Source organism: Pecten maximus, chromosome 3 (assembly GCF_902652985.1).
Source record: "Pecten maximus chromosome 3, xPecMax1.1, whole genome shotgun sequence".
Lineage (NCBI taxonomy): Eukaryota > Metazoa > Mollusca > Bivalvia > Pectinida > Pectinidae > Pecten > Pecten maximus.
The window spans coordinates 27,913,200-27,938,456 of NC_047017.1; the positions used below are offsets into that span (position 1 = coordinate 27,913,200).

General features: G+C 34.0%; 1 protein-coding gene across 16 annotated transcripts in view; it reads right to left on the reverse strand.

Annotated features, from left to right (window-relative positions):
* Positions 1 to 25,257, reverse strand: part of LOC117323787 (MAP/microtubule affinity-regulating kinase 3-like) — a 63,365-nt gene that overhangs the window by 6,940 nt on the left and 31,168 nt on the right. For 3 of the 16 annotated variants that reach the window (XR_004531834.1, XM_033879228.1, XM_033879223.1), the window contains exons 8-22: positions 24,106 to 24,241; positions 22,141 to 22,241; positions 21,470 to 21,589; positions 20,059 to 20,158; positions 17,798 to 17,800; positions 16,108 to 16,220; positions 14,341 to 14,542; positions 13,174 to 13,310; positions 10,367 to 10,405; positions 8,918 to 9,114; positions 7,824 to 7,841; positions 7,036 to 7,185; positions 5,669 to 5,902; positions 5,169 to 5,216; positions 470 to 523 (exon numbers count right to left, since the gene is read on the reverse strand). Coding sequence is in view for 15 of the 16 variants with exons in the window: in XM_033879228.1 (XP_033735119.1) it covers positions 470 to 523; positions 5,169 to 5,216; positions 5,669 to 5,902; positions 7,036 to 7,185; positions 7,824 to 7,841; positions 8,918 to 9,114; positions 10,367 to 10,405; positions 13,174 to 13,310; positions 14,341 to 14,542; positions 16,108 to 16,220; positions 17,798 to 17,800; positions 20,059 to 20,158; positions 21,470 to 21,589; positions 22,141 to 22,241; positions 24,106 to 24,241 (1,652 nt within the window). In the remaining variant the exon portion in view is untranslated. Of the gene's footprint in view, positions 1 to 469; positions 524 to 5,168; positions 5,217 to 5,668; positions 5,903 to 7,035; positions 7,186 to 7,823; positions 7,842 to 8,917; positions 9,115 to 10,366; positions 10,406 to 13,173; positions 13,311 to 14,340; positions 14,543 to 16,107; positions 16,221 to 17,797; positions 17,801 to 19,455; positions 19,556 to 20,058; positions 20,159 to 21,469; positions 21,590 to 22,140; positions 22,242 to 24,105; positions 24,242 to 25,257 lie in introns of all 16 variants that reach the window. The other 13 variants (XM_033879234.1, XM_033879231.1, XM_033879235.1 and 10 more) reach the window with 11 other exon arrangements.

The following is a 25,257-nucleotide window of genomic DNA, read 5'->3' on the forward strand; positions in this document are numbered from 1 at the left end:
ATGCCAGGTCTGCCTTGAGACCACTACAAATCTCTGGTCTTCTTCAATATGTTTTACTGTGTTTTACTCACAAATGTCAGGAGACGCCATTCAAAACAATCATGTTAATACCAGAACACCAGTCTGATATGTCACTAGAACAATGAGTAACTCCCATGTAAAGAAGGGCAGCCAGCATGAAAAGGGAAAAGTTAGTTTTAATATTCCCCTTCAACATGGTAAAATACACATACTACAAAGTTACCAGTGATGTATATTAATAGTGATAATATATAAGAGATCATAAACCAGGTTAATAAAGGCTTATGTTCCACTACAGTAAAATGAAAATTACCGTTATATTTACATTACCTTTACCAACCAATCAAGCCTTTATTTCCACATTACCAAAATCATTCTTAATTTTATTTTTTGTGAAAATTTCTAAAACTAGCCTCATACCGCAATGAAAACCTGATGTAAAACTTACCCTTGCAATCGGGACAGTTGAGATGAGTCAGATGGAGACAATGAAGTGTTATACCTAGGATGAAATTTTTAGAGTCAATTAAGTGACCCTTTGGATCAACTCTAGGGGTTTAAAAATGCTAGAACTATAGAAATTCACTCAGAAAGAAGCTACAAATCAGTAAGATCCACATCAATTAATCTACACATTGCAGATTTAGGATTTGAAGAAAACTAAAGAAGATGGGCCATCTGCCCTCTGCTTGTAATTTACACTTTACTGTAGCTTGTTGATAAAAAATATTTCAGTTATATATACAATTCAGTACAAAGTAAGATAGTCAATAACTAAATACATTGCAACTAAATACAGGTGTTCATTCCTAGTGTCAGTGGAAAGTGTATTACAAAAGATTACAAATTATTAGCTACACTACTACCCTCTAGTGGTCAAAATTAATATAAGATATACTGCTGCCCTCTAGTTGTTACAATTAACATCAGCTACACTGCTGCCTCTAGTGTACCTACACTGCTGCCCTCTAGTGTCACAATTAACATCAGCTACACTGCTGCCCTCTAGTTGTTACAATTAACATCAGCTACACTGCTGCCCTCTAGTGTCACAATTAACATCAGCTACACTGCTGCCCTCTAGTTGTTACAATAAACATCAGCTGCACTGCTGCCCCTCTAGTGTCACAATTAACATCAGCTACACTGCTGCCCTCTAGTGTCACAATAAACATCAGCTGCACTGCTGCCCTCTAGTGATCAGTTAACTTAAGCTACAGTGTTGCCCTCTAGTTGTCACAGTGAACACAAGAACATTTTCCAGTTGCCTTTCTGTCATCATTGTGCTTTTCGCATATTTACAGGCTAGTTTTTAACTGGGCCCACAGATATTCCACTGTCTCTAGGAGTTAACACCACACCTAAAGCTTCACTACAGGATCAATTATTTCAGTGACACAACAATGCGCTACACCTGAAAAGGAAACTGTAGGGTAGTAGGAAACAGACCGCAGATATAGGCAGCCCAAGGGGGGCACAGGAGTCACACCAAAGCAGGAATCACTCTCTCGTTAAAATAGTGTCAAAATATCTTGCACAAATACTTTTTTAAACCGTAAAATAAAAAGGAAATATATGTACCGTACATGAATGTTTGTATTTGTATGCTGTACAACTGATTTCAAATTTTTCTCAATTTCAAAATAAACATGTATGTATTAACAAATTAATATTTCACTACCATGTACATACATGTGATATCTCCTGTACAGTTTGATGAGCTTTACAACTTAAACAGGTTTACAGTTGAATGAGTTTTACTCTGCCACCTGGTTTACTTGTTGTATATATAATATGTAAACTCTGCCACCTGGTTTACTTGCTGTATATATAATATGTAAACTCTGCCACCTGGTTTACTTGCTGTATATAATATGTAAGCTCTGCCACCTGGTTTACTTGCTGTATATAATATGTAAACTCTGCCACCTGGTTTACTTGCTGTATATAATATGTAAACTCTGCCACCTGGTTTACTTGCTGTATATAATATGTAAACTCTGCCACCTGGTTTACTTGCTGTATATAACATGTAAACTCTGCCACCTGTTTTAATTGCTGTATATAACATGTAAACTCTGCCACCTGGTTTACTTGCTGTATATAATATGTAAACTCTGCCACCTGGTTTACTTGCTGTATATAATATGTAAACTCTGCCACCTGGTTTATTTGCTGTATATAATATGTAAACTCTGCCACCTGTTTTAATTGCTGTATATAACATGTAAACTCTGCCACCTGGTTTACTTGCTGTATATAATATGTAAACTCTGCCACCTAGTTTACTTGTTGTATATAATATGTAAACTCTGCCACCTGGTTTACTTGCTGTATATAATATGTAAACTCTGCCACCTGGTTTATTTGCTGTATATAATATGTAAACTCTGCCACCTGTTTTAATTGCTGTATATAACATGTAAACTCTGCCACCTGGTTTACTTGCTGTATATAATATGTAAACTCTGCCACCTGGTTTACTTGCTGTATATAATCTGTAAACTCTGCCACCTGGTTTACTTGTTGTATATAATATGTAAACTCTGCCACCTGGTTTACTTGCTGTATATAATATGTAAACTCTGCCACCTGGTTTATTTGCTGTATATAATATGTAAACTCTGCCACCTGTTTTAATTGCTGTATATAACATGTAAACTCTGCCACCTGGTTTACTTGCTGTATATAATATGTAAACTCTGCCACCTGGTTTATTTGCTGTATATAATATGTAAACTCTGCCACCTGTTTTAATTGCTGTATATAACATGTAAACTCTGCCACCTGGTTTACTTGCTGTATATAATCTGTAAACTCTGCCACCTGGTTTACTTGTTGTATATAATATGTAAACTCTGCCACCTGGTTTACTTGCTGTATATAATATGTAAACTCTGCCACCTGGTTTATTTGCTGTATATAATATGTAAACTCTGCCACCTGTTTTAATTGCTGTATATAACATGTAAACTCTGCCACCTGGTTTACTTGCTGTATATAATATGTAAACTCTGCCACCTGGTTTACTTGCTGTATATAATCTGTAAACTCTGCCACCTGATTTACTTGCTGTATATATAATATGTAAACTCTGCCACCTGGTTTACTTGCTGTATATAATATGTAAACTCTGCCACCTGGTTTACTTGCTGTATATAATATGTAAGCTCTGCCACCTGGTTTACTTGCTGTATATAATATGTAAACTCTGCCACCTGGTTTACTTGCTGTATATATAATATGTAAACTCTGCCACCTGGTTTACTTGTTGTATATAATATGTAAACTCTGCCACCTGGTTTACTTGCTGTATATAATATGTAAACTCTGCCACCTGATTTACTTGTTGTATATAATATGTAAACTCTGCCACCTGGTTTACTTGCTGTATATAATCTGTAAACTCTGCCACCTGGTTTACTTGCTGTATATAATATGTAAACTCTGCCACCTAGTTTACTTGTTGTATATAATATGTAAACTCTGCCACCTGGTTTACTTGCTGTATATAATATGTAAACTCTGCCACCTAGTTTACTTGTTGTATATAACATGTAAACTCTGCCACCTGGTTTACTTGCTGTATATAATATGTAAACTCTGCCACCTGGTTTACTTGCTGTATATAATATGTAAACTCTGCCAAGTGGTTTACTTGCTGTATATAATATGTAAACTCTGCCAAGTGGTTTACTTGCTGTATATAATATGTAAACTCTGCCACCTAGTTTACTTGTTGTATATAATCTGTAAACTCTGCCAAGTGGTTTACTTGCTGTATATAATATGTAAACTCTGCCACCTGGTTTACTTGCTGTATATAACATGTAAACTCTGCCACCTGTTTTAATTGCTGTATATAACATGTAAACTCTGCCACCTGGTTTACTTGCTGTATATAATATGTAAACTCTGCCACCTAGTTTACTTGTTGTATATAATATGTAAACTCTGCCACCTGGTTTACTTGCTGTATATAATATGTAAACTCTGCCACCTGGTTTACTTGCTGTATATAATATGTAAACTCTGCCACCTAGTTTACTTGTTGTATATAATATGTAAACTCTGCCACCTGGTTTACTTGCTGTATATAATATGTAAACTCTGCCACCTAGTTTACTTGTTGTATATAATATGTAAACTCTGCCACCTGGTTTACTTGCTGTATATAATATGTAAACTCTGCCACCTGATTTACTTGTTGTATATAATATGTAAACTCTGCCACCTGGTTTACTTGTTGTATATAATATGTAAACTCTGCCACCTGGTTTACTTGCTGTATATAATATGTAAACTCTGCCACCTGGTTTACTTGTTGTATATAATATGTAAACTCTGCCACCTGATTTACTTGTTGTATATAATATGTAAGCTCTGCCACCTGGTTTACTTGTTGTATATAATATGTAAGCTCTGTCACCTGGTTTACTTGCTGTATATAATATGTAAACTCTGCCACCTGATTTACTTGTTATATATAATATGTAAGCTCTGTCACCTGGTTTACTTGTTGTATATATAATATGTAAACTCTGCCACCTGGTTTACTTGTTGTATATAATATGTAAACTCTGCCACCTGGTTTACTTGCTGTATATAATATGTAAACTCTGCCACCTGATTTACTTGTTGTATATAATATGTAAGCTCTGCCACCTAGTTTACTTGTTGTATATAATATGTAAACTCTGCCACCTGGTTTACTTGCTGTATATAATATGTAAACTCTGCCACCTGGTTTACTTGCTGTATATAATATGTAAACTCTGCCACCTGATTTACTTGTTGTATATAATATGTAAACTCTGCCACCTGGTTTACTTGTTGTATATATAATCTGTAAACTCTGCCACCTGGTTTACTTGCTGTATATAACATGTAAACTCTGCCACCTGGTTTACTTGCTGTATATAATCTGTAAACTCTGCCACTCACACAACCTGATATACAGTAGCTAGCGCCATCCTGTACTAATTCTACTCAAATTGATAAAATCTTCAATTCTCAAGCAACATATTTTAACTTACCGGTGTGCAATTCTAAAACAAAAGGTTTCATCTTTGTGCAAGTTACTTTCAATGTTATGTGAGGTATTTCCCAAATAAAACATAATGTGAGATTCAGCTTATCTCAAATACCTTTTTTTCATGTCCCGACCCTGACTATTGTTTTCTGGTATGAATTCTCTAAAAAACAAAAGAAAATAAGAATAATTTAGGGAAAAACGGTAATCTGGATTATTCAGGAAGCTAAAAGGATCCCGAGAGAAGCCAGTAATATTAGGAGATATCACATGTCTGTAATGGACATGTAAACTCAATTTGATGTTAGATATATAATTAAATATATGTGACTTGCATAGCAATGTGATCATGCAACTTCCTGCTACTAATACACTCAAGCCAAACATGACACGTCGCTCATCACAAAGATATACAGCAACACATAGAGAAAGGGAACTAACTCTTCACAAGGTCATTCATTTGTATATATCAAAATGATGACAGTAGTTCCAAAGGTGTGAACAGAATGTATCATGATTTGTAATATTTCCAGATATAAGAAATAAATATTTTTTTTAGTTTCAGAAGAAAATAATATAAAAATTTAACTAAATCTGACATCATTTAAATCTTACCTTCTGCTAAATTTTGATGTAAGCTTATTTAAGAAAGACATGCGGCCTGCCTGGCCCATGGCAGAGGTATCCTGAGAATGAGACGGAAGACCGTCAGGCCCATTGTATTGACGCTGCCGTCTGTCCCGAATAGGCCCACCATGGAATGTATTCCTACTGGCTGTGTTACGATAGAGGGAGCTTTTAGGAGCAGCTGGGGAGACAGGCACAGTGGAGGTTTTTCCTGGAGCCGTTCTGTGGGCAAAAAGCACAAATATTAATATCCTTCCTGTGAAACATGCAAGCTTATCCATTATATTTCTGTGACCTATAATAGTGAAACTAAATGTTCAATCAAAATATTTCCTTTCCTTCAAACTAATGTTAAACTTTCTTTTATTGACAATGAATGATGAATGCATCTTGAAATATCAAGGGATTCCTGTATTAAACTCTAAAGCAGGAAAAAAGGTATCTGTACTATTAACAAAGCAAGTTAACTTTCCACTTATTTGATACTATGTAAGGAAACAGTGACTTGCCCCAAAGTTAACATATCCAGTCATATCATAGGAATTAGATCTAGATTGACCAAATCAAGGAAATTATATGGAAATCATTTTTATATACATCATAAATAAGTATCAAAATTTGGCATTTCTGTAGCAAATTGAATTTCCAGACATAAAAATTCCATTATGATTATATATCAGTTACAACCTACATTTACATAAGTAGCCTTATAACCAAGTTAAAATAGTATGTTTTTAGCCTGTTGGTACTTCTCTAATACAACTTCCATTTTATACCATACATTGTTTGTTTTTTGTTTTATATATTTTCTCTCATTTTTTCTTCTTCTTTTTTCTACTGCTCATTATTTGTTAGTAAAAAGCCAACACAATAAATTCTTAGCTTCTGACTTAAGCAAAAACATGTATACCAAACCCAAATGAACATGTAAAATGCATAAATAATTGGAAATTTGAGCAGAATATGTAGAAGAGAATGATATTAGTTCAAAATAGGTACAGAGAAACATAAGATATATAAACAATGCAGAGTTATACATATCTAGAGATATTAGTCAGACGGCTCCATTCATAAATACAACTTACAAGGCACAGAGAGTAGCTATATATACAGATTTAAGAGATTTAAGAGCCCCTTTTTATGGACAGTTTCTTTCATTTCCTGTCTAAATAACCTGCATGAGAAGGCTGAGCTGAACAAGTTTCAAATTTTATTTTCTATTTTTTTTTTTTTTTTTATGCCTTTATTTCTCCGGCCTGTTTCAATTTTTTTCTGAGAATACATCATGAGATAATTTCCTTTGCTGAAAAAGCAGTGAAGCGACCGTGATGAAACTCCTTTTTTTCTGTACTCACGTTGGCCGAAATTCACCATCTAAGGGAGGCAAGTCTGTAACCCGCGAAGTTTGAGACTGACTTAAACTTGCAGATTTGACATGGCCATGCCCTTTAGGTCTGACTGAAGGTACTTCTGATGATGAAGGGGTTGTAGAATTGGTCATAGGGCTGAAACAACATGCACACACAGCGGAGTAAATCTCAACATTCAACGTCATGAAGTACATACAACAAGAGTAAAGCATTCCACACCTATCTAAACCACTAGTATTACATTGATATAACACATCTCCTCTAAACAACAGCTAGAAGTTCACGTCTGACGAGAGTTACACTGACTTAACAGGGGCGGAATTGGTCAATAGTTTTAAACACCAGCATTATCCCTGAACAGCTGATTCGTAAAAGGGCATTGCCCTCTTCAGTATCAAAAGTTGTACATGCATAGAAAATCTGAAAGGCTGTGTGATTATGCGATGCTCCGGTCTCCGCCCCTGTTACTGGTACACAATCCTTTGTACACTACTGTTAAGTCTGTAATCTACCAGAAAAGGTGCAGAGAAATCAATATGTGTACACATACTTTATAATAGTTCACAAGAAAAAAATTTAAGATATTTTTTTATAAAGCTGAGAAGAAAAAAAAACCATAAAAACATTCACTCAAAGAATGCATACATGTGTATAACTGAGAACATAACAAATCGAATCATTCAACTCAAAATCTTATAATTTGTTTAAAAAAGCATTCATTTGGTTTACACGAGTCAGGCACAAGACATCTAAAACTTAAAAAGAGTATTTACCTAGGTTCTGTTGGTTGACTACATGGAGAAAAGAGACAGATATTATCCACTATGTAATATATATAGAGGGATTAATTGGCATGCTAAACAGATAATCCGTCCCGTTAGTACATTTAGACCACTCCCCATCACACAACTTTATAAAACATTTAATAGAAATTGCCTAGATACAAATTTTAACTAGTTTTACACACCAAGGATAAGAAGAGTGGATTACAAACACCCATTCCACACACAAAAACAGATAGTAGACTCCAGAGGGTACCAACCCCACAAACAACATTGTCACTAAGGATGTTAGAATATCTGTAATTCCCATACCTACATTTACATTTTCAAGAATGCAAAGAAGTCAGCTTATTTTTTAGACCATAATCAAATTAGTCCAGAATATATTCTGAGGAGTGATAAATAAGTTAGAGGAAAGGCACAAGTTGAATGGGAATACCCCCCGTCAATATAAAACTGACTGCCTAAATATAGCGCATTGGCAATTCAGAACTGAAATGTCACATCATCATAGCTTTTATATAAAGGTTTGGGTTATAACACCAAGTGTGTATATGCTGTTAACTTAAAATTTCTGCTGGGATCTTGTCAATTTCAAAAAGGAATACAAATATTTCACACTGCTCAGCTGAATAAAATGTGAACCTGTTGTGATGCAATCGGGACCACACAAATGTTCATTTAATAAATATTTCATGTTTGTTTATATGGTAAATTGAGGTGAACTCTTTTGACAAGAAGCATCATATGAAATGCTAGCTTGTGTGGTATACCCCTTAAACATCTGCTGACAAGGTATTGAACATTTATAATTGTTATTGGTGCTATTGTTTTTCAGATGTCAGGCTAGATGATCCGTCTCCTCTAGACTGATCCCCAGTTGGTCTCTCCTCTATACTTTAATGTCCTCTATCAATAGACTACATTATCCATGTACATTCCCTTTACAGGCATCCCGATTTCTGTATACACCCTAGGTCTCGAAACTTATACATGGTAGGTCCCTCCTCTACGAAACACCGATTTCTTCTACACATTTATGTCCCCCACCAAGAGTCTCCATGTCTGGACACCTATGCACGTACCTCCTGACATCCTGACCATTAGTAGTGCGTGTTTTCTCAGCAGGGGTCTGAACACGGGCGTCGCCTGGACTGAAGGTTTCACTACGACCTGTACGACGCGGAATGCTGCTGATGACACTGTTCTTGGGTGTTGATGAAGAAGATGATCCACTGAGTTTCTTTGGCATGGTTGCCCGTGTTGGAGTGGAAGAACTTATCTGTTGAGGAACAATAAAAACATAATAAAATATTGGGAGAGTGAAAAAAAAAATCAAGTTATTATATAGAGAGTTTATGATGATATTTAAAGCATTCTTCATGCAAAATCAAATTGGGAACAGTCACATTAAAAGTAAAATCAAAAGTCCTGAAAAGGGATTAAAGTGAAATCTGATAATATAAACATGGTGCTTTATAATACTGTATACATATTTAGACCAGAATTGTTAAATATACACCACTTTTATCGTCCTCTTAGGAATTTATTTACTTCACTGATGAGGCAACTAAGCAGTTTGAAACAGGCTACCTATTCCCAGGTTTGTAAAAGCCGACAGAAAATTCCCAATTAAGCACATTGGTGTACATTTTCCAGGGATTCTATGCGTGCACTGACTACACTTTCATTTATGATTGCTCCATTGCACAGGAAACTTCGTTATTGACTGCAGTAAGATCATCAGTATGCCTTATGATTCAATTCAATTCAAATTATTGAATGCATCCTTTAAATCCAGTCCACAGTAACAAACCACATCTGGTTAAGTTTACAGTAACACACAATTTGATTTGGTTTGCATTTGTCTGATATTCGTTTAATGTTGTTGGGTCAATGGAGACACACAAAAGATCGAAGTTCAAAATTAAATGTAGAACGATTCGTTACAGTCTAGGTAGTATACATGCAATTTAGACAGGGAGACATGTATCAAACTTTTATCATTCATAGGCATGCCAAATTCATCTAAATACCGAAATCATTCCATGCCACTCCAAACCCACAAACTGTCTTCAATGCAGACTTTATCACATGTTATCCACTAAAAACTGTTTATATGATGACCACTCTGACTGTAACTATGTATCCTGTTTATGACAACAGACTGATTAGCCCTTTGAAGGTTACACTCCATGTTTCTGTCGAAATACTACAAAACACCTTATGGGTTATATTTCAGTCACAAAGTATTAACAATGACAGAATAAGGAACTATAAAAAAAAACACCTTTACTTTGAAATTTGTAAAGAGCTAAATTTTAACGAGTCTGAGTTTCTCAATAATTCTCCTGAGTGTTTAATAAGTAAATGGACGGACTACGAACTCAAATATTTCAGACAACTACATCAAAATCAGATTTTACAAAGAAAATTCTATACATGAAAATTATTTAGATATAAATATGAAGATAATAAGAGATCTAGAGAGGACAGAAATAGCGATGAGTCGCGAGATACATAATTATCTTCACCTTTGGACCCTTGTAACTGTCTCGGGTAATTGCACTCCTCTGAAAATGATAAAATTCAAATCAAGCATGGTGTCTTTAGTGTTAGGTGAGGGTTAGTATTAGCAACCTAATTCAACAAAGTCCATCATAATACAGGAATTATCTCAGAAAAATTCTGTATAAATTATTCATGACCTACCAAGTGTTATAGCAACTTTTTCCCTTGTGCTTTTCAGATGTATGATAAAATCAATAGCTCACTTTGTAACATTATTGACATATTACAGAAAAACAATACTGCCTATCAGGATACCAGGAGGACATTATTCAACATTCGTTACGTTCACACCTTAATTCTTCCAGATATATCAGTACATTAGTAGTATGTGTTGTAGAAGCAATGACTGACATGCAAATCAGTTAGTTGGCAGATGTACTATGACAATGGATCATGTACTTTTAACAGTGACACATGCAGCATGCAGATCAAAGTACTTTCCATTCAATGAGCAATGTACATACCAATTGATTTATAATGTAAACCATCACAGTTACCGAGTGTTGTATAATATAAACCATAACATTTACCGAGTGTCGTATAATATAAACCATCACAGTTACCGAGTGTCGTATAATATAAACTATCACAGTTACCGAGTGTCGTATATGTAAACCATAACTTTACCGAGTGTCGTATAATATAAACCATAACTTTACTGAGTGTCGTATAATATAAACCATCACAGTTACCGAGTGTCGTATAATATAAACCATAACTTTACCGAGTGTCGTATAATATAAACCATAACTTTACTGAGTGTCGTATAATATAAACCATCACAGTTACCGAGTGTCGTATAATATAAACCATAACATTTACCGAGTGTCGTATAATATAAACCATAACTTTACTGAGTGTCGTATAATATAAACTATCACAGTTACCGAGTGTCGTATATGTAAACCATAACTTTACCGAGTGTCGTATAATATAAACCATAACTTTACTGAGTGTCGTATAATATAAACCATCACAGTTACCGAGTGTCGTATAATATAAACCATAACATTTACCGAGTGTCGTATAATATAAACTATCACAGTTACCGAGTGTCGTATAATATAAACCATCACAGTTACCGAGTGTCGTATAATATAAACTATCACAGTTACCGAGTGTCGTATATGTAAACCATAACTTTACCGAGTGTCGTATAATATAAACCATAACTTTACTGAGTGTCGTATAATATAAACCATCACAGTTACCGAGTGTCGTATAATATAAACCATAACTTTACCGAGTGTCGTATAATATAAACCATAACTTTACTGAGTGTCGTATAATATAAACCATCACAGTTACCGAGTGTCATATAATATAAACCATAACATTTACCGAGTGTTGTATAATATAAACCATAACATTTACCAAGTGTCGTATAATATAAACCATCACAGTTACCGAGTGTCGTATAATATAAACCATAACATTTACCGAGTGTCGTATAATATAAACCATAACTTTACTGAGTGTCATATAATATAAACCATAACATTTACCGAGTGTCGTATAATATAAACCATCACAGTTACCGAGTGTCGTATAATATAAACCATAACTTTACTGAGTGTCGTATAATATTTCCCAAATGGCATTTAATATAAGGCGTCACATTTCTGTATGTCACATAAGTTATACACAGATTAGCCTTACAGTACAAATTATAGAGACATCTAAACATGATCACCAGGATGTTCATTTCAATAAGTTACTCAGATTACACATAAATATTCTTTAAGAAATCTCCATATCTCTCTCTCTACTCACAAGACATGAACTGAACAATTTTCAGTCTGGTAAATAACAGTAAATTTTCCACTGATGACATAAGATATTGTAAGATAAGCATAAGAGTAATCGGAGACCATGCTCAGACTTTTCATCTTTATTGTATAATCTAAACGTTGGATCATTATAACAGGTTTTCAGAAGTTCAGCAATTTAAATAGACAGATCAGTACAAGGAGTTGACTTTTAAGTTCTGCACATAATTTATACAGACAGCAGCATTGCATGCCATTCTTTCTAATCAAGAAAGGTTTATGAAATTCTTCTGCATTTGACCACCAGTCTCTAGAGCTAGACATATCCTTGAGATCAGAATCATAAAGCTTAATTCAATTTATAATTTTAATATTCTAGAGACAGGTGGTCAGTCTATGTTAATACAAGCATTACAATAATTGACTTTTGACCTTTTGTCTTGATCTTTGGTTTATTGACCCTAGAGTCCATGTCAACAATCTGCTCAAGGTCAAGTTTCATAAAGAAAAGTTAAGATATTTAAATTAAGTTCAGACAAGTGTTCTGTAGATTTTTGGGCTTGTAGTGACAATGTGTCAATGGATAGAGAAAAGCACATTGATAACAGTGGAGTTACTGGTGGATGTGACCTCCTCTTGAAGCATTTTGCAGCCAGACAATTAACAAAAAGCTTGCAGAATTTGATAGCAGAAAAAGCGTTACTACTCAGTTTGAAGTTGATAACATGCATCATGCTTTTAAAACCAAGATATATATCACAGACATACCTAAAAGTACACAGACAACGATTTATATAAAATCACAGAAGTTCTCATTAGAACCTAAAGAAAGAATTGTTTCTCAATGAAGAATAGCAATACACTGTGAAGCAGAAAAATGTTGTTGAACATCTGATAAGGTGTGTTCTCAACATTTAATTTCTTGTTCATCTCTTATAAAGCAGATAGTTTTCAAATATTTGTCCTGAAGAATATTCCTTGTTGCCTACTGCCATACTTACGCCAACCTTGGGGGACTCCATGGAGGAACCTCCTGATGGTGTTTTTCTCCCTGATATGATATTCTCCTTCGTCGTTGATGTGTCATTCTGTCGTCGTGAATGAGATGACGACTGAGAACTTGTTGGTCCTGTCGTACCTGTAACAATGATGTTATTTACTAATTAACACTTAATTAACAAGCTACATTGTATACCACCAAACTAACACTAATTTGCAGTTAGTTGTATGTGTTATGTATCAATCATACGACAATAATCCCCATAGGTGTTAATTTCATGTTCTGTTGACCAGGCACCTTTCATGTTCGCCCAGGTAAAGCTGATTCACAAAAGTAATTTGGGGTATATTTTAACTATTCCAGACACAAAAATCAGTCTGGCATTTAAAATAAAGAAGGATCAATTCTGTACATTGCCATTTTGTAAGGTATTAAGAGGTGATTGGTTTTGAGAAGTATCAGTCTTGGGATGTCGCACTGTATTGCACTATGACAGTCATAGGTTGAACTACCATAAGTACATGAAATTGAAAGTTTTAAAATAAGTTTCTGTATTCATTTTCTTAAAAGGAATTGAAATGCCTTTAAATCCTTTGCATCATATATTTTTTCCAAGAATAGGTAATTAATATTTGTTGTATGAACATAAGAATTTAATTGTTGTATGAACATAAGAATTTAATTGTTATTACTGTAAATATATCAACACATCATAACTGGCAGCAAGTTTACTTTAGGTGTTACAGTGGTTGTATAGACTTACACGGAATCTATTGATAGCAACATTATAAAACATTAACAATTAAATTCTAAAACACTTCAATGATAAGTGTTTTACACAATGTTTCATAATGATTACACATGACAGACATGCAATATTATTTGGAAATATGTATATGATGAGGCATGCCAGGAAAATTTTATGATTTATGAATGATAACGAAAATAGGCATGCTTTTATTGTACAAAATATCACAACACCTAACTCAATCACAACTTATCTTAACATCTATTTTTTTTTTTTTTTTTCGTTTTCTTTTTAACATCTCCACAAGTCCTCTGCAAATTTATGCAAAAACAGTTTTTGATATTTGCATATGAATGCATGACCATAGATGTTTGAACATTTGACAACACATAATACTCTACCAGTGGGTACAACACGTACGTCGGATACTACCATTATTTTCTGCACCTTGACTGTAACGCCTGCGACCCTGGCCTGAACTTGTGGTAGCAGACTGACTGCGCGTCACTTTGTTGGGAGACGTGTTATTGTTTGCAGTGTTTTCACTATGAGGTCGATTGGATGATGATAATGGTAAATGGCGCAAGGATTGGCTACTCCCAGACCGATCGCTTCCCTCTAACTGTAAATATATCACAAAATTAAACATACTTACTTTTTATTATTGTCATCTCTGTGTATTCTGTTGTTTATATATGATGTTTTAGCAAACCATGTACAGTCAAACCTGCTCTAACGACCCCCTGTATATAACGACTGCCTGTCTATTACGACCGGTTTTAAGATTCCCCGTGAGATTTTACTATATAACGACCCTCTGTATAGCGACTACCTGTCTAATGTGGCTAACGACCGGTGATTTCGGAACGGCGGTCGCTAATTTGTTTTCTATAGCGACCGATTTCTGTCAGCCATCTTCTGATCTCGGCAGTCATCCCTCATAAAATCCCCGGAAAATTCAGACACATCGACCCTGGCTTGATTATACAAACAAAGGACCACCACAACCCTGGCCTGAGTATATAAACAATAGACCCCTACAACCTGTTAGTCTATAATTACTGTAGCTGCCCTGGCCTGGGGCTCGGTAAGAGAGGAGTCGGGTCACCATGCATGTCGGTATTACATTACAACTGTGCATTATAGGTGGCTTCATTTGACACGGTCAGTTAATTTTGTGATTACAACTAGGATACCTCACTTCAATAACAAACACTGTTCATATCTGTCAACAAGATTTACTCACATGAAAGCCAATAATGCCTTTCTTAATCGTAGCTGTCGGTACTAGCGTTTGTACTGCCGCCATCTTTAATTAGTCAATACTAATAAAAAGTCGTAAACTGCAAATATCCGGATTTCAATTTGGGTCAGAAAAAAAAATATTTTGGTTTAAAGAAGTAAGACTATAACACAAAATAATTAGTAGTAACACAAATATAATTAGTTTATTAATTATTGTGTATTCTTTTTCTTTATTTATTAATGAAAGGGAGATAATTTGATAGATACATATAGCATTATTTCAGAACAAAATATTTTAAAAAAAATTATCCATAAGACCATTTTGAGTTATATTTTGTGTTTGGGTCCACAAATCATTAAATATTAAACCCTTCAGATTTATAAAGTTTATGCATTTATTTGACTTCTGACTGGTCTTCTGAATGCCCTGTTTAATGACAATTTATTTATGGCAGGTTAAGTAAATTGGTTGGTGCAATAATTTTGACCTGTCTATAAAGGCAACCTGTCTATAGTGACCGTTTTTCTGCCTCCCCTTGGGCGGTCGCTATAGACAGGTTTGACTGTACTTGTAAAAAAATGTTATCTGCATGAAATCACTGACATCTTAACCATTAATGAAAACAAGAACTCAATATTAAAATCGCTATTTCTATATCATACATGACCCATTAATGTTCTGGGAAAAAAAATATGGCCCAATACTGACTCTACAAGACCAGCCAATCAATAAAACAGTCATTGTTTCTTATTTATATTTAAATTTATGCAAATTAAAATAATACGCATATAATTATCTTTTACCATAATTAATTTAAAGCTTTCTGTACACTTAATATGGCCACACAGAAAGAACCGTGTTGCTGAGAAAAACTTGTAAAATCTGACTTTATATCCTGTCTCTAACCTCAAAACAAGAACATTTTGGTTTTGTACACTTACATCAGAGGATCGGCGCCCCAGAAGTAAATACGTGGCTTGGATATCGTCATACTTCTGGTTTGTTATGGAGTCTTCTATATCTTTTCTACTGTACCCCATGTTAACCATGATTTCTGTAACAACAAAAAGTACATTATAGGCATTTCTCTAAGTGACACCTAAAATCACAGTAGTTCTTTACAATAATGACCTTCATATTATGTTTCTTGAGTATCAGCACATGTGTCAATTGAAGATGGTGAAGTTCTTTTTTTTTTTTTTTTTTTTTAATGTGAAAATATATAGGCCATGGGTATGCAACAATATAAAATCCAGAAGCTCGAAGGCACCAAATACAAGAAAATGACACAACACAATGCATTTATCACATAATCAATTTCCACATAGGTACTTTATAAAAATATGCATGATATGGAACACTTCAGAAGATCCTATATGAAATATCAGCAAAATGAATTTATTTTCAATCATGAATTTACATCAAACTTTATTGGATGTGATCTGTTTATGGATTTTGATAACGCTGATACCAATGTATGATGGAAAGTTTGTATAAAAACCAACAAACTAGGTTAAATATGATGTTCAGTATAAAATTATTATTCAGTAAATATTTTATGTGAGACAGCTTTGTTCAGTTCAAATGCAGCCTTGTTAGTAGCAGGGAATATCTATGACACTTAACTAGAAAACTATAATGTTACACACGATTTTCATACAATGTGAAATACTTTTTTCATACAAGTAAAAGTTCTGTTCATTTCTTTTTTTTATGATAGACATGCAGTTTTCTGCTTCAACAGTAAATAACATGCTTTTTTTTTCTTTTTTAAATAGAAAACTTAATTTCACTTTCATAACAATATTGAAACTAAAAAGGTGAAAATGAAACATCAAATCTTGCAAGAGGATATAACAACAGGACAACTACAACATATATTAAGGACAGTACAAGGCTAAAGTCAGTCACAAACTCTACAGATTTGGAGTTTAACAAGGCAAATATCCTTTTCAATACACTAAAGAATCAAATAATCAACAGAAAGACAAGATTAAACAAAGAATTCTGATATTTATCTGTACAGCATAAGATGGTCATTAGACTTCTGAAATTTGGAATTTTTCACTTAACACTCACAGAACAACTGTAGTATGTGTAATCATTGGGCATGCATGGTTCTCACAAAGATTATACATAACAACGGAGGCACCCAACACAGCAGACAGACCAAATGTGGTCTCCTCGACAGCCAAATAAATGGATTCAGTAGAGAAAGTGAAATCGTTCATCCCTATGTTTTATAGAAGTTGTAGAAGTTTGAACAAGACATGACCTACATTCCAGTATCTAAATATAGATAGGTACATAAAAGTGCTGCCAAGATGCATCCTGGAGCTAGTGTGAAGACAATACACTGTTAGCACTATTGCATCAGTCCACATGTACTTCTGAACATCCAGGTGACACAGGACAACAGCTAAGTGATTATCTATTACAAGAGCACAAAGGGAGGTAAGCATGAACAACATTTGTCTGCTGTATATAAAGCACAAGCTTTCTTCACATCCACAACATCAACAAAGACCAGGTGTGAGTTAGCATCACTAGATTGTGACCTTTGACCTAAGACACCAAAGTACAGGTTTATCATGCACCAATCAGATACAAAGAGAAACAGAGAAAGTATACCTTCTGCAACACGTGAAAAAAAAAACAACAGAAAAGAACATGTTTAATTTCAGATATTTAGAGACGAAAAGAGAAAAAAAAGAACTTCTCACAATTTTATAAGTGATCACTGATATGTTTTAGAAACATAAACTTCAGAAAAACACCAATGAAATGACATTAAATGAAACGTAAGTTTGTTTTTTTCTTTCTTTCAAAATAATTAAAATTGCACAATGTGCCATTCTCAAAACTGAAAGATTACCACATAAGTTTTACACAGTATGGTGAAAATATTGAAGACATAAAAAGTTTATGGTTCCCACAGGAAGTATGAGTAACATTCTCACCAATGTTTTGTGTCATTCCTAAGCCACCTAAATCCAATATTGTCAATAGGTTACTTCCATGATAAAACCAGCAAACATCAACAGACAAGTACTCTTATTATAACTACACATGATCTCTATACCCTGCTCTGTAACTCTGTTACTAACCCCCACCCCCTATACCCTGCTCTGTAACTGTTACTAACCCCCAACCCCCTTATGACATTTTTGGGATTACTGAATAAATATTCAATATCACTGACGAAAGTCATATTGCATGAGGAACTAACATATGAAAACTTCATATTTGTAATTTTGCATTATAAATTTTCATAAGACATTTCATACAGTTGGAATGTTACCTTGACCTTTGACTCATTACGTCGATATTTAAACATGGGCATGTTATGTTCAATGTTAACATACCTGTGAAGTTTCATCAAAATGTTTTAGGTAATTATGGCCACTAGAATGATAATAAAGAGTGTGACGGACAGATTGGTCAAAAACAATGTCCTCATTGTGTGCAGTGGGGGATACAGTTACTAGAAATCCCCAAGGGTCTAGAGAAGTTTCCTCCTTTGATCAAAATCTTCCTCAACATTTTTTTTTTGTGATTTAACATTACGATACATATGACCAACAGGAAGCTGTCTTTTCTTAGAGTACTTGTTTGTTATCAAAATAACAGGATTTTGAGTGATGACAGATTTGTCAATAGTGACACTGAAAGCCACTGCTTTATGTACTTCATAGCAAAAATTACTGGATTCCTCTCTCTTGATATATTTCCATTAAAAGATAATAATTTCTCTTAATGTGTACATATCTTAGTTATGATCAAGTTGTCAATAAATCCATTAGAATACCCAAGTACAGATCAGGACAGTATACATAAAACAGTGGCTAATACAGGCAATGATAAAACAGCTTCACAGCAACACAAAACTGCCCATTTATGTGGCCCTACCCCATCTGAAATCAAATGCTAGCTGTACATCAGGGAAACACACAATGAAGGTAGGCAGACAAATTTTGAGAATGCAAACTTACTGAATATGAAGTAACTGTTCATTTATTTTTAAAGTAATAAAGTCTTATCAAGATAAAAGTAAATATCTGCATGCTCAGAATTTACAGAACTAAATTTCATCAACTTTTGATAATAATTGATTTTTTTCTCCTCAAAAATAATTCTTGTTTCAATTAATTTTCTTACAAATATCACACCTCTATTCTCTAAATAAAGTGATGAAATCTGCTCTGATATCAAACATCTACAATGAGTGCCAAACTGATGATGAGAGATTAGTAGCGGATCATCATTCTGGGCGGTGGTGTTACATTTACCTATCCGCTTTGGATCTACAAGATCCTTTGGCGGCTCTCTGTAGGGCTTTAACTCTCTATCTTCATACCCCATATTGATCCAGCGGTCTTTCATAATATTCTGATCAACACAAAATAAATGATACCAGTTCAATTTTGATATGATCAAAAACAATATCAATTCAGAGTAATGCCCATTCTTTTTTTTGTGTCTGTATCAATCACTTTCTCAAAAGTATTTTATATTCTTTACAAACAGTAAAAGTTTGGTATTGTTAAATCTGACAAAAGAGACTGGATTTTATACAGACCAAAGAAATATAATAGGCAACACTCCGAAGCAGGCTTTTGTTTCATGCATTCAAACACTTCAAGAAAGGAAAACATTATCAACATTTACCACAAAGTTTTTCTTGTTTTATAATACTTTCTATTGTACATAGGAATGAATGTGTTCCTTTCTAGAAGAGGTTTGATGCATGATACAAACAAGGACTATTAACATCCTTGGTAGCCTTTAGGCACAGCAGTACAGGGACACAGACGCAAGGCTTGGTGAGAATATCTGCGTATATAGACGTGTGTCGTGGTTATGGGTGCGGCCCACGGCCGACTGATCATTACCTATCCGGATTGGGTCGAGCACATCTGCCGGAGGCTCTTTAAAGGGTTTAAGTTCATCATCTTCATAACCTATATTCATCCACTTGTCCCTCATAATATTCTGTGATGGAAGGCAGAGACAAAAGAGGCAAAAAGACGAGAGAATGTTAATATCACACCACACCAAGTTGTGAGCGTTAGGGCACTCGGTGCTGAACATCAATTCCTGCCAGATTTCACCAACTAGTGCAACTCAACAGTTTTATATTAATACAAGTTGATTGAAGGAAATTTTCTAATAGAAATTCAACCACAAATTTCAATATTTACTTATTCCCTCCCAACTTAAAACTGAACTCATATATATAGATCTATAGATTGACAGAATAATTTTTTTTTATAGATATTACAGACTAACTTTGTTACTCAGACTTGTAGGTCTAGTTCATAATGGAGGATTAGACCATCAACTTATAATGAAAGACAAAACTATGAATATTTTAATTCTTCTGATTAACTTTGTTACTCAGACTTGTAGGTGTAGTTCATAATGAAGGATTAGACCATCAACTTATAATGTAAAGATGAAATTATTTAATATTCTAATTCCCTAAATAGAAGATTAATGAATGAATCAACTACCTTGATTGGATGTATTACCTAGTACTCCGGAGGGACACGATGATTTAATATATTCAACTCTCCAAAGACGTAAACTTGGGATAGGAATATTAACTAATTCTCATAAAAACCCAACCAAATTAAAAGGATTAAATTTCAATCAAAAGAAACCAAAAACAAAATGTCAAAAAAGGATTATCAATTATATTAACAAAAGAAAATGTTAATTGTATTCATTATTTTCTAAGGCCAAGACCACCAAATGAATTCATTCTAGAGAGACTAGGCCTGTCTCCCATATAATAGTGGAAAGTGACATTAGGCCTGAACGTTGTTCGACCAGACATTCATCAAAATACCAGACATTCATCAAAATGACTATTGTTTAAGCAATGTTCTAACCTTGGTATCTGATAGGGGGCCAGGGTGGGCGTGGCCCAGGGCAGAGGTGGAAAACATAACAGGTGAACACATCAATATATAATCAACAGTCAATATCATACATATTTTATATGAACATAAATGCAATAAAACATTGAAACATTATATCACAAAAAACATAATACATCCAGAATTTATCGTATTATACAACAAACAAATGAAACCATTTGAACAGATTTGTCAAAGTATTGTATTTAACAAATGAAAACAATGAAGAAGTGTCTAAACTCAGTATTTTGTAAAATTTTAATAGAAAATTAAGCAAATTCCTTTTAAATGTAACTGTTTAGTCTTGAACATTATCCGGATTAAGATCATAATTATGACAGGACTTTTCAGAGATAAACACACTGATTATAACAATACATACCTCTAAACTAGCTCTTTTGGTTGGATTTAAAACTAAAAACTTTTTCAACAAATTTTCACAGTCTGTGGACATATAAAAGGGTATACGGTACTTCCCCCGTAACACTCTTTCTCGCAGTTCCTGAAACACAATACAAATGAGCTGTTGTTTTATCACATTTAAATGTTGTCACATATAAACTAAAGATTCAATATGAGATGTCTGAAGATTACATGACCAACGCTGACTAAAAAGTGTCACTACATTAACTTGCATGTATTTTTGCAGTAATACTTTAATAAATCATCACCAATATCAAATCACTGTATCATTTTCTGTTGGTAAATATACATAAGTGAATAGTATTGCACTGCAGATTCATAGAGAAATTGATGTGACTACACTTTACATTTCATTTTACATACTCTTTACTGTCATTTGTCTGATGAAGGTGACATACAATGGATAATTTTATAGCTCGATGCCATATTAACAGATATTTTTTCTTTAGACAAGACTTTAGGGAAAACAAGTTATATTTTGAAAATCTAGTAAGCTACAAATGGAAATATCTTATTGTTACAATATAACAATAATCTATATTTAAGGTCACATATATAATACAGATAACATTAGCTCAAGAGAGCTATTATACCACTAATAATTGCAATGCATTGTTTGTAGAAGTCTACCTTTAAATTTTGACCATCAAATGGTAAGGAACCGCTGACTAGTGTGTATAAAATTACTCCTAAACTCCACACATCCACCTCAGGACCATCATACTTCTTCCCTAAAAAATCAACATGAGAAATTAATCACCCATACAGTTATGTTTATCATAAAACACAAATAGAAGATAATGATAGAAATCTTGTTTCTTTAGTCACACAGGCAGTTTACATAGAGGTGGATTGGATATAAACAAGTTTCGGAGAGAGGATTTTTAGTTGTTGCAGAAACAGCATCTATTAAGTACAGCCCCTCTACCCCGATACCTTTTTGAAATACAGATTGGAAAAGAAAATTCTGTAGGGAATGAAACAGATTTCAAGTTCACATAAACAAACAAAAAATACATAAATAAATAAAGCAGAGATTGTTTTTGTAAACAAACAAAAAATAAATGAATACATAATAATTACTAAAGTAGAGATTGTTTCTGTTCATGAAAATATACGTCTCCCCTTCTCCCTTATTACTTCTATGCATTGATGTGATTTGCTCTCCACTGACCTTTGACCTGTAGATCAAAATTACACTTTACTTTGTCATTAGGGTGATAATGGTATACAGCAACTTTCGGGGTGATAATGGTATACAGCAACTTTCATTAGAATATCTTCAATGGTTTAAATGTTATTGCCGGAAAAGAAATTATTAGGAAAATATGCACTTTGACCTTTGACCATGTGATTAAGGTCAATATGACAATATCAGTAGTGCATTGCACATCAGCTTTGGGTAATGCAAGTATACTGCAAGCTTTGTCGAGACATCTTCACCTAATGTAAAGTGATGGCCTGGACAAAACTAAAACTAAATTGCTGTTGACCTTGAGGTCAAGGTCGCAAGGATCCAATGACAGCGCACTGCATTTTGTCGGTGGGTGATAAAGGTATACAGCAATTTTCATTAAAGATGTTTTTTAAGGTTAAAAAATTATAGCCTGACAAGGGTTATTGGAAAAATTAGCACTGATTTGACCATTGACCTCGAGGTCAAAAGTGTAGAAAGTTTGGCCTGTAGAAGAAATAGCTGAAAATGTTGCTTTTGTTTGACCTTTAGGTCAAGGTCACAGTGACGTAACTATAGTGTACTAACATTGGCTTTAGGTGATGCAAGTATGCTCTAAGCTTCATCACAATTTATTCAACAATTTAGAAGTTATGGTCTAGACAAAAAATTATTGGAAAATTTGCACATATTTAACTTTTGATGTTGAGGTAAGGTCCAATGGTCACAGTGAACTAACGGCAGTGTAATGCACATCGACTTTAGGTGGTGCAAGTATCATCAACATAACTTCAACGATTCAGAAACTATGGCCTGGACAAGAAATTATTATAAGAACCAGAAGAATAATTAGTACTAGCACAATAGATTTCCCTTCATTTGAAGGGGAGACATAATATGACAGAAAATGCCCCAAAATCTGAGATTAACTACATACAACAATTAAATCATATAAGAAAATACGTTTTTAACAAAGAAAAGAAAATATATATCCCTTCTTTCAGCTGAGATTTTAGAAATGAAGAATGTAACCATAATGTAGAAAACCCATTACATCTGCCATTTTAGTGAAGAGTAAAGAATGTTTGCACTTCAAGCCCCTATCCTATCAACACAACAGCAATGACGCAAGCAAATACTTTAGTCTCTTCAATTAATTTGTTTACTCCATGAATTCTTAATGACTTTTTCCGAAGAGGCCTTTACAGCAAAAATGGTTTATATTGATTACTCTGGTCGTGTTCCTCTAGTTTGGTTTTGTAATGCTGTTGAACAACGTTCCAATCCATTGAAGGTAAGCCGATATCCTCACAGACATTAATCAGGACAGTTTTCTTTGCACTATATCAGAAAAGATTAGCTCTAGTTTGAAAAGATTCATCCTAACTTTTTCTTTTCAATATGTACCAATATATACTTGCCTTGAAAAAGTTCAGGGGCTGCATATGGTGGACTTCCACAAAACGTGTCCAATTTATTACCCGGTACAAACTCGTTGCTGAAACCAAAATCTGCTATTTTGATGTTCATGTCCCCATCTAACAGCAGATTTTCCGCCTGAAGGTTAGAAAAAGATAAATGGTTTAAGCTGACATCATAACCTGACCCAACAATATGTAATGTTTTTACAGGATAAATACGGTAGGAGACATACATATCAACTAATACACAGCTACTGTATTCATAGTATATTTAATGTTTTTACAGGATAAATACAGTAGGAGACATACATATCGGCTAATACACAGCTACTGTATTCATAGTATATGTAATGTTTTTACAGGATAAATACGGTAGGAGACATACATATCGGCTAATACACAGCTACTGTATTTATAGTATATGTAATGTTTTTACAGGATAAATACGGTAGGAGACATACACATCGGCCAATACACAGTTACTGTATTCATAGTATATGCGAGTTTTTTTACAAGATAAGTATAGTAGGCCTAGGTGACAAACATATCAGCTAATATATATATAACAACTATATTTATAGTCTATGTGAGGTTTTTACAGGATAAATACGGTAGGAGACATACACATCGGCTAATACACAGCTACTGTATTTATAGTCTATGTTATGTTTTTACAGGATAAATACGGTAGGAGACATACATATCAGCTAATATATATATAACAACTATATTTATAGTCTATGTGAGGTTTTTACAGGATAAATACGGTAGGAGACAGAACAGCTATTTACTGGCATTACTCATAGTTGCATCACTTGTAAAAGAGAAATTGACTTGTGACTAGATATGTTTCAAGGACATCATTTGGCATTATCAATTAGTTATCACTGAGATCTTTTTTCTAATAGATTGCCTAAAGATAAAAATAGAATTAGTTCCCTTTTTCAATCATGTGAGCTACAGAATCATTTTTTTATTGATACATCATTTAATCTCTCAGATAATGGACTAAAATTATTCTTCACAATATCTGAAGGTATGAACAGAATTTCTCCATAGGTTGGTGACCGATGTCAGAGCTAAACGTAAACGACCTCCAAGATTTCATCTATTAAACAGACCTAGCAAATGACAAATTTCATTTACTAAGCA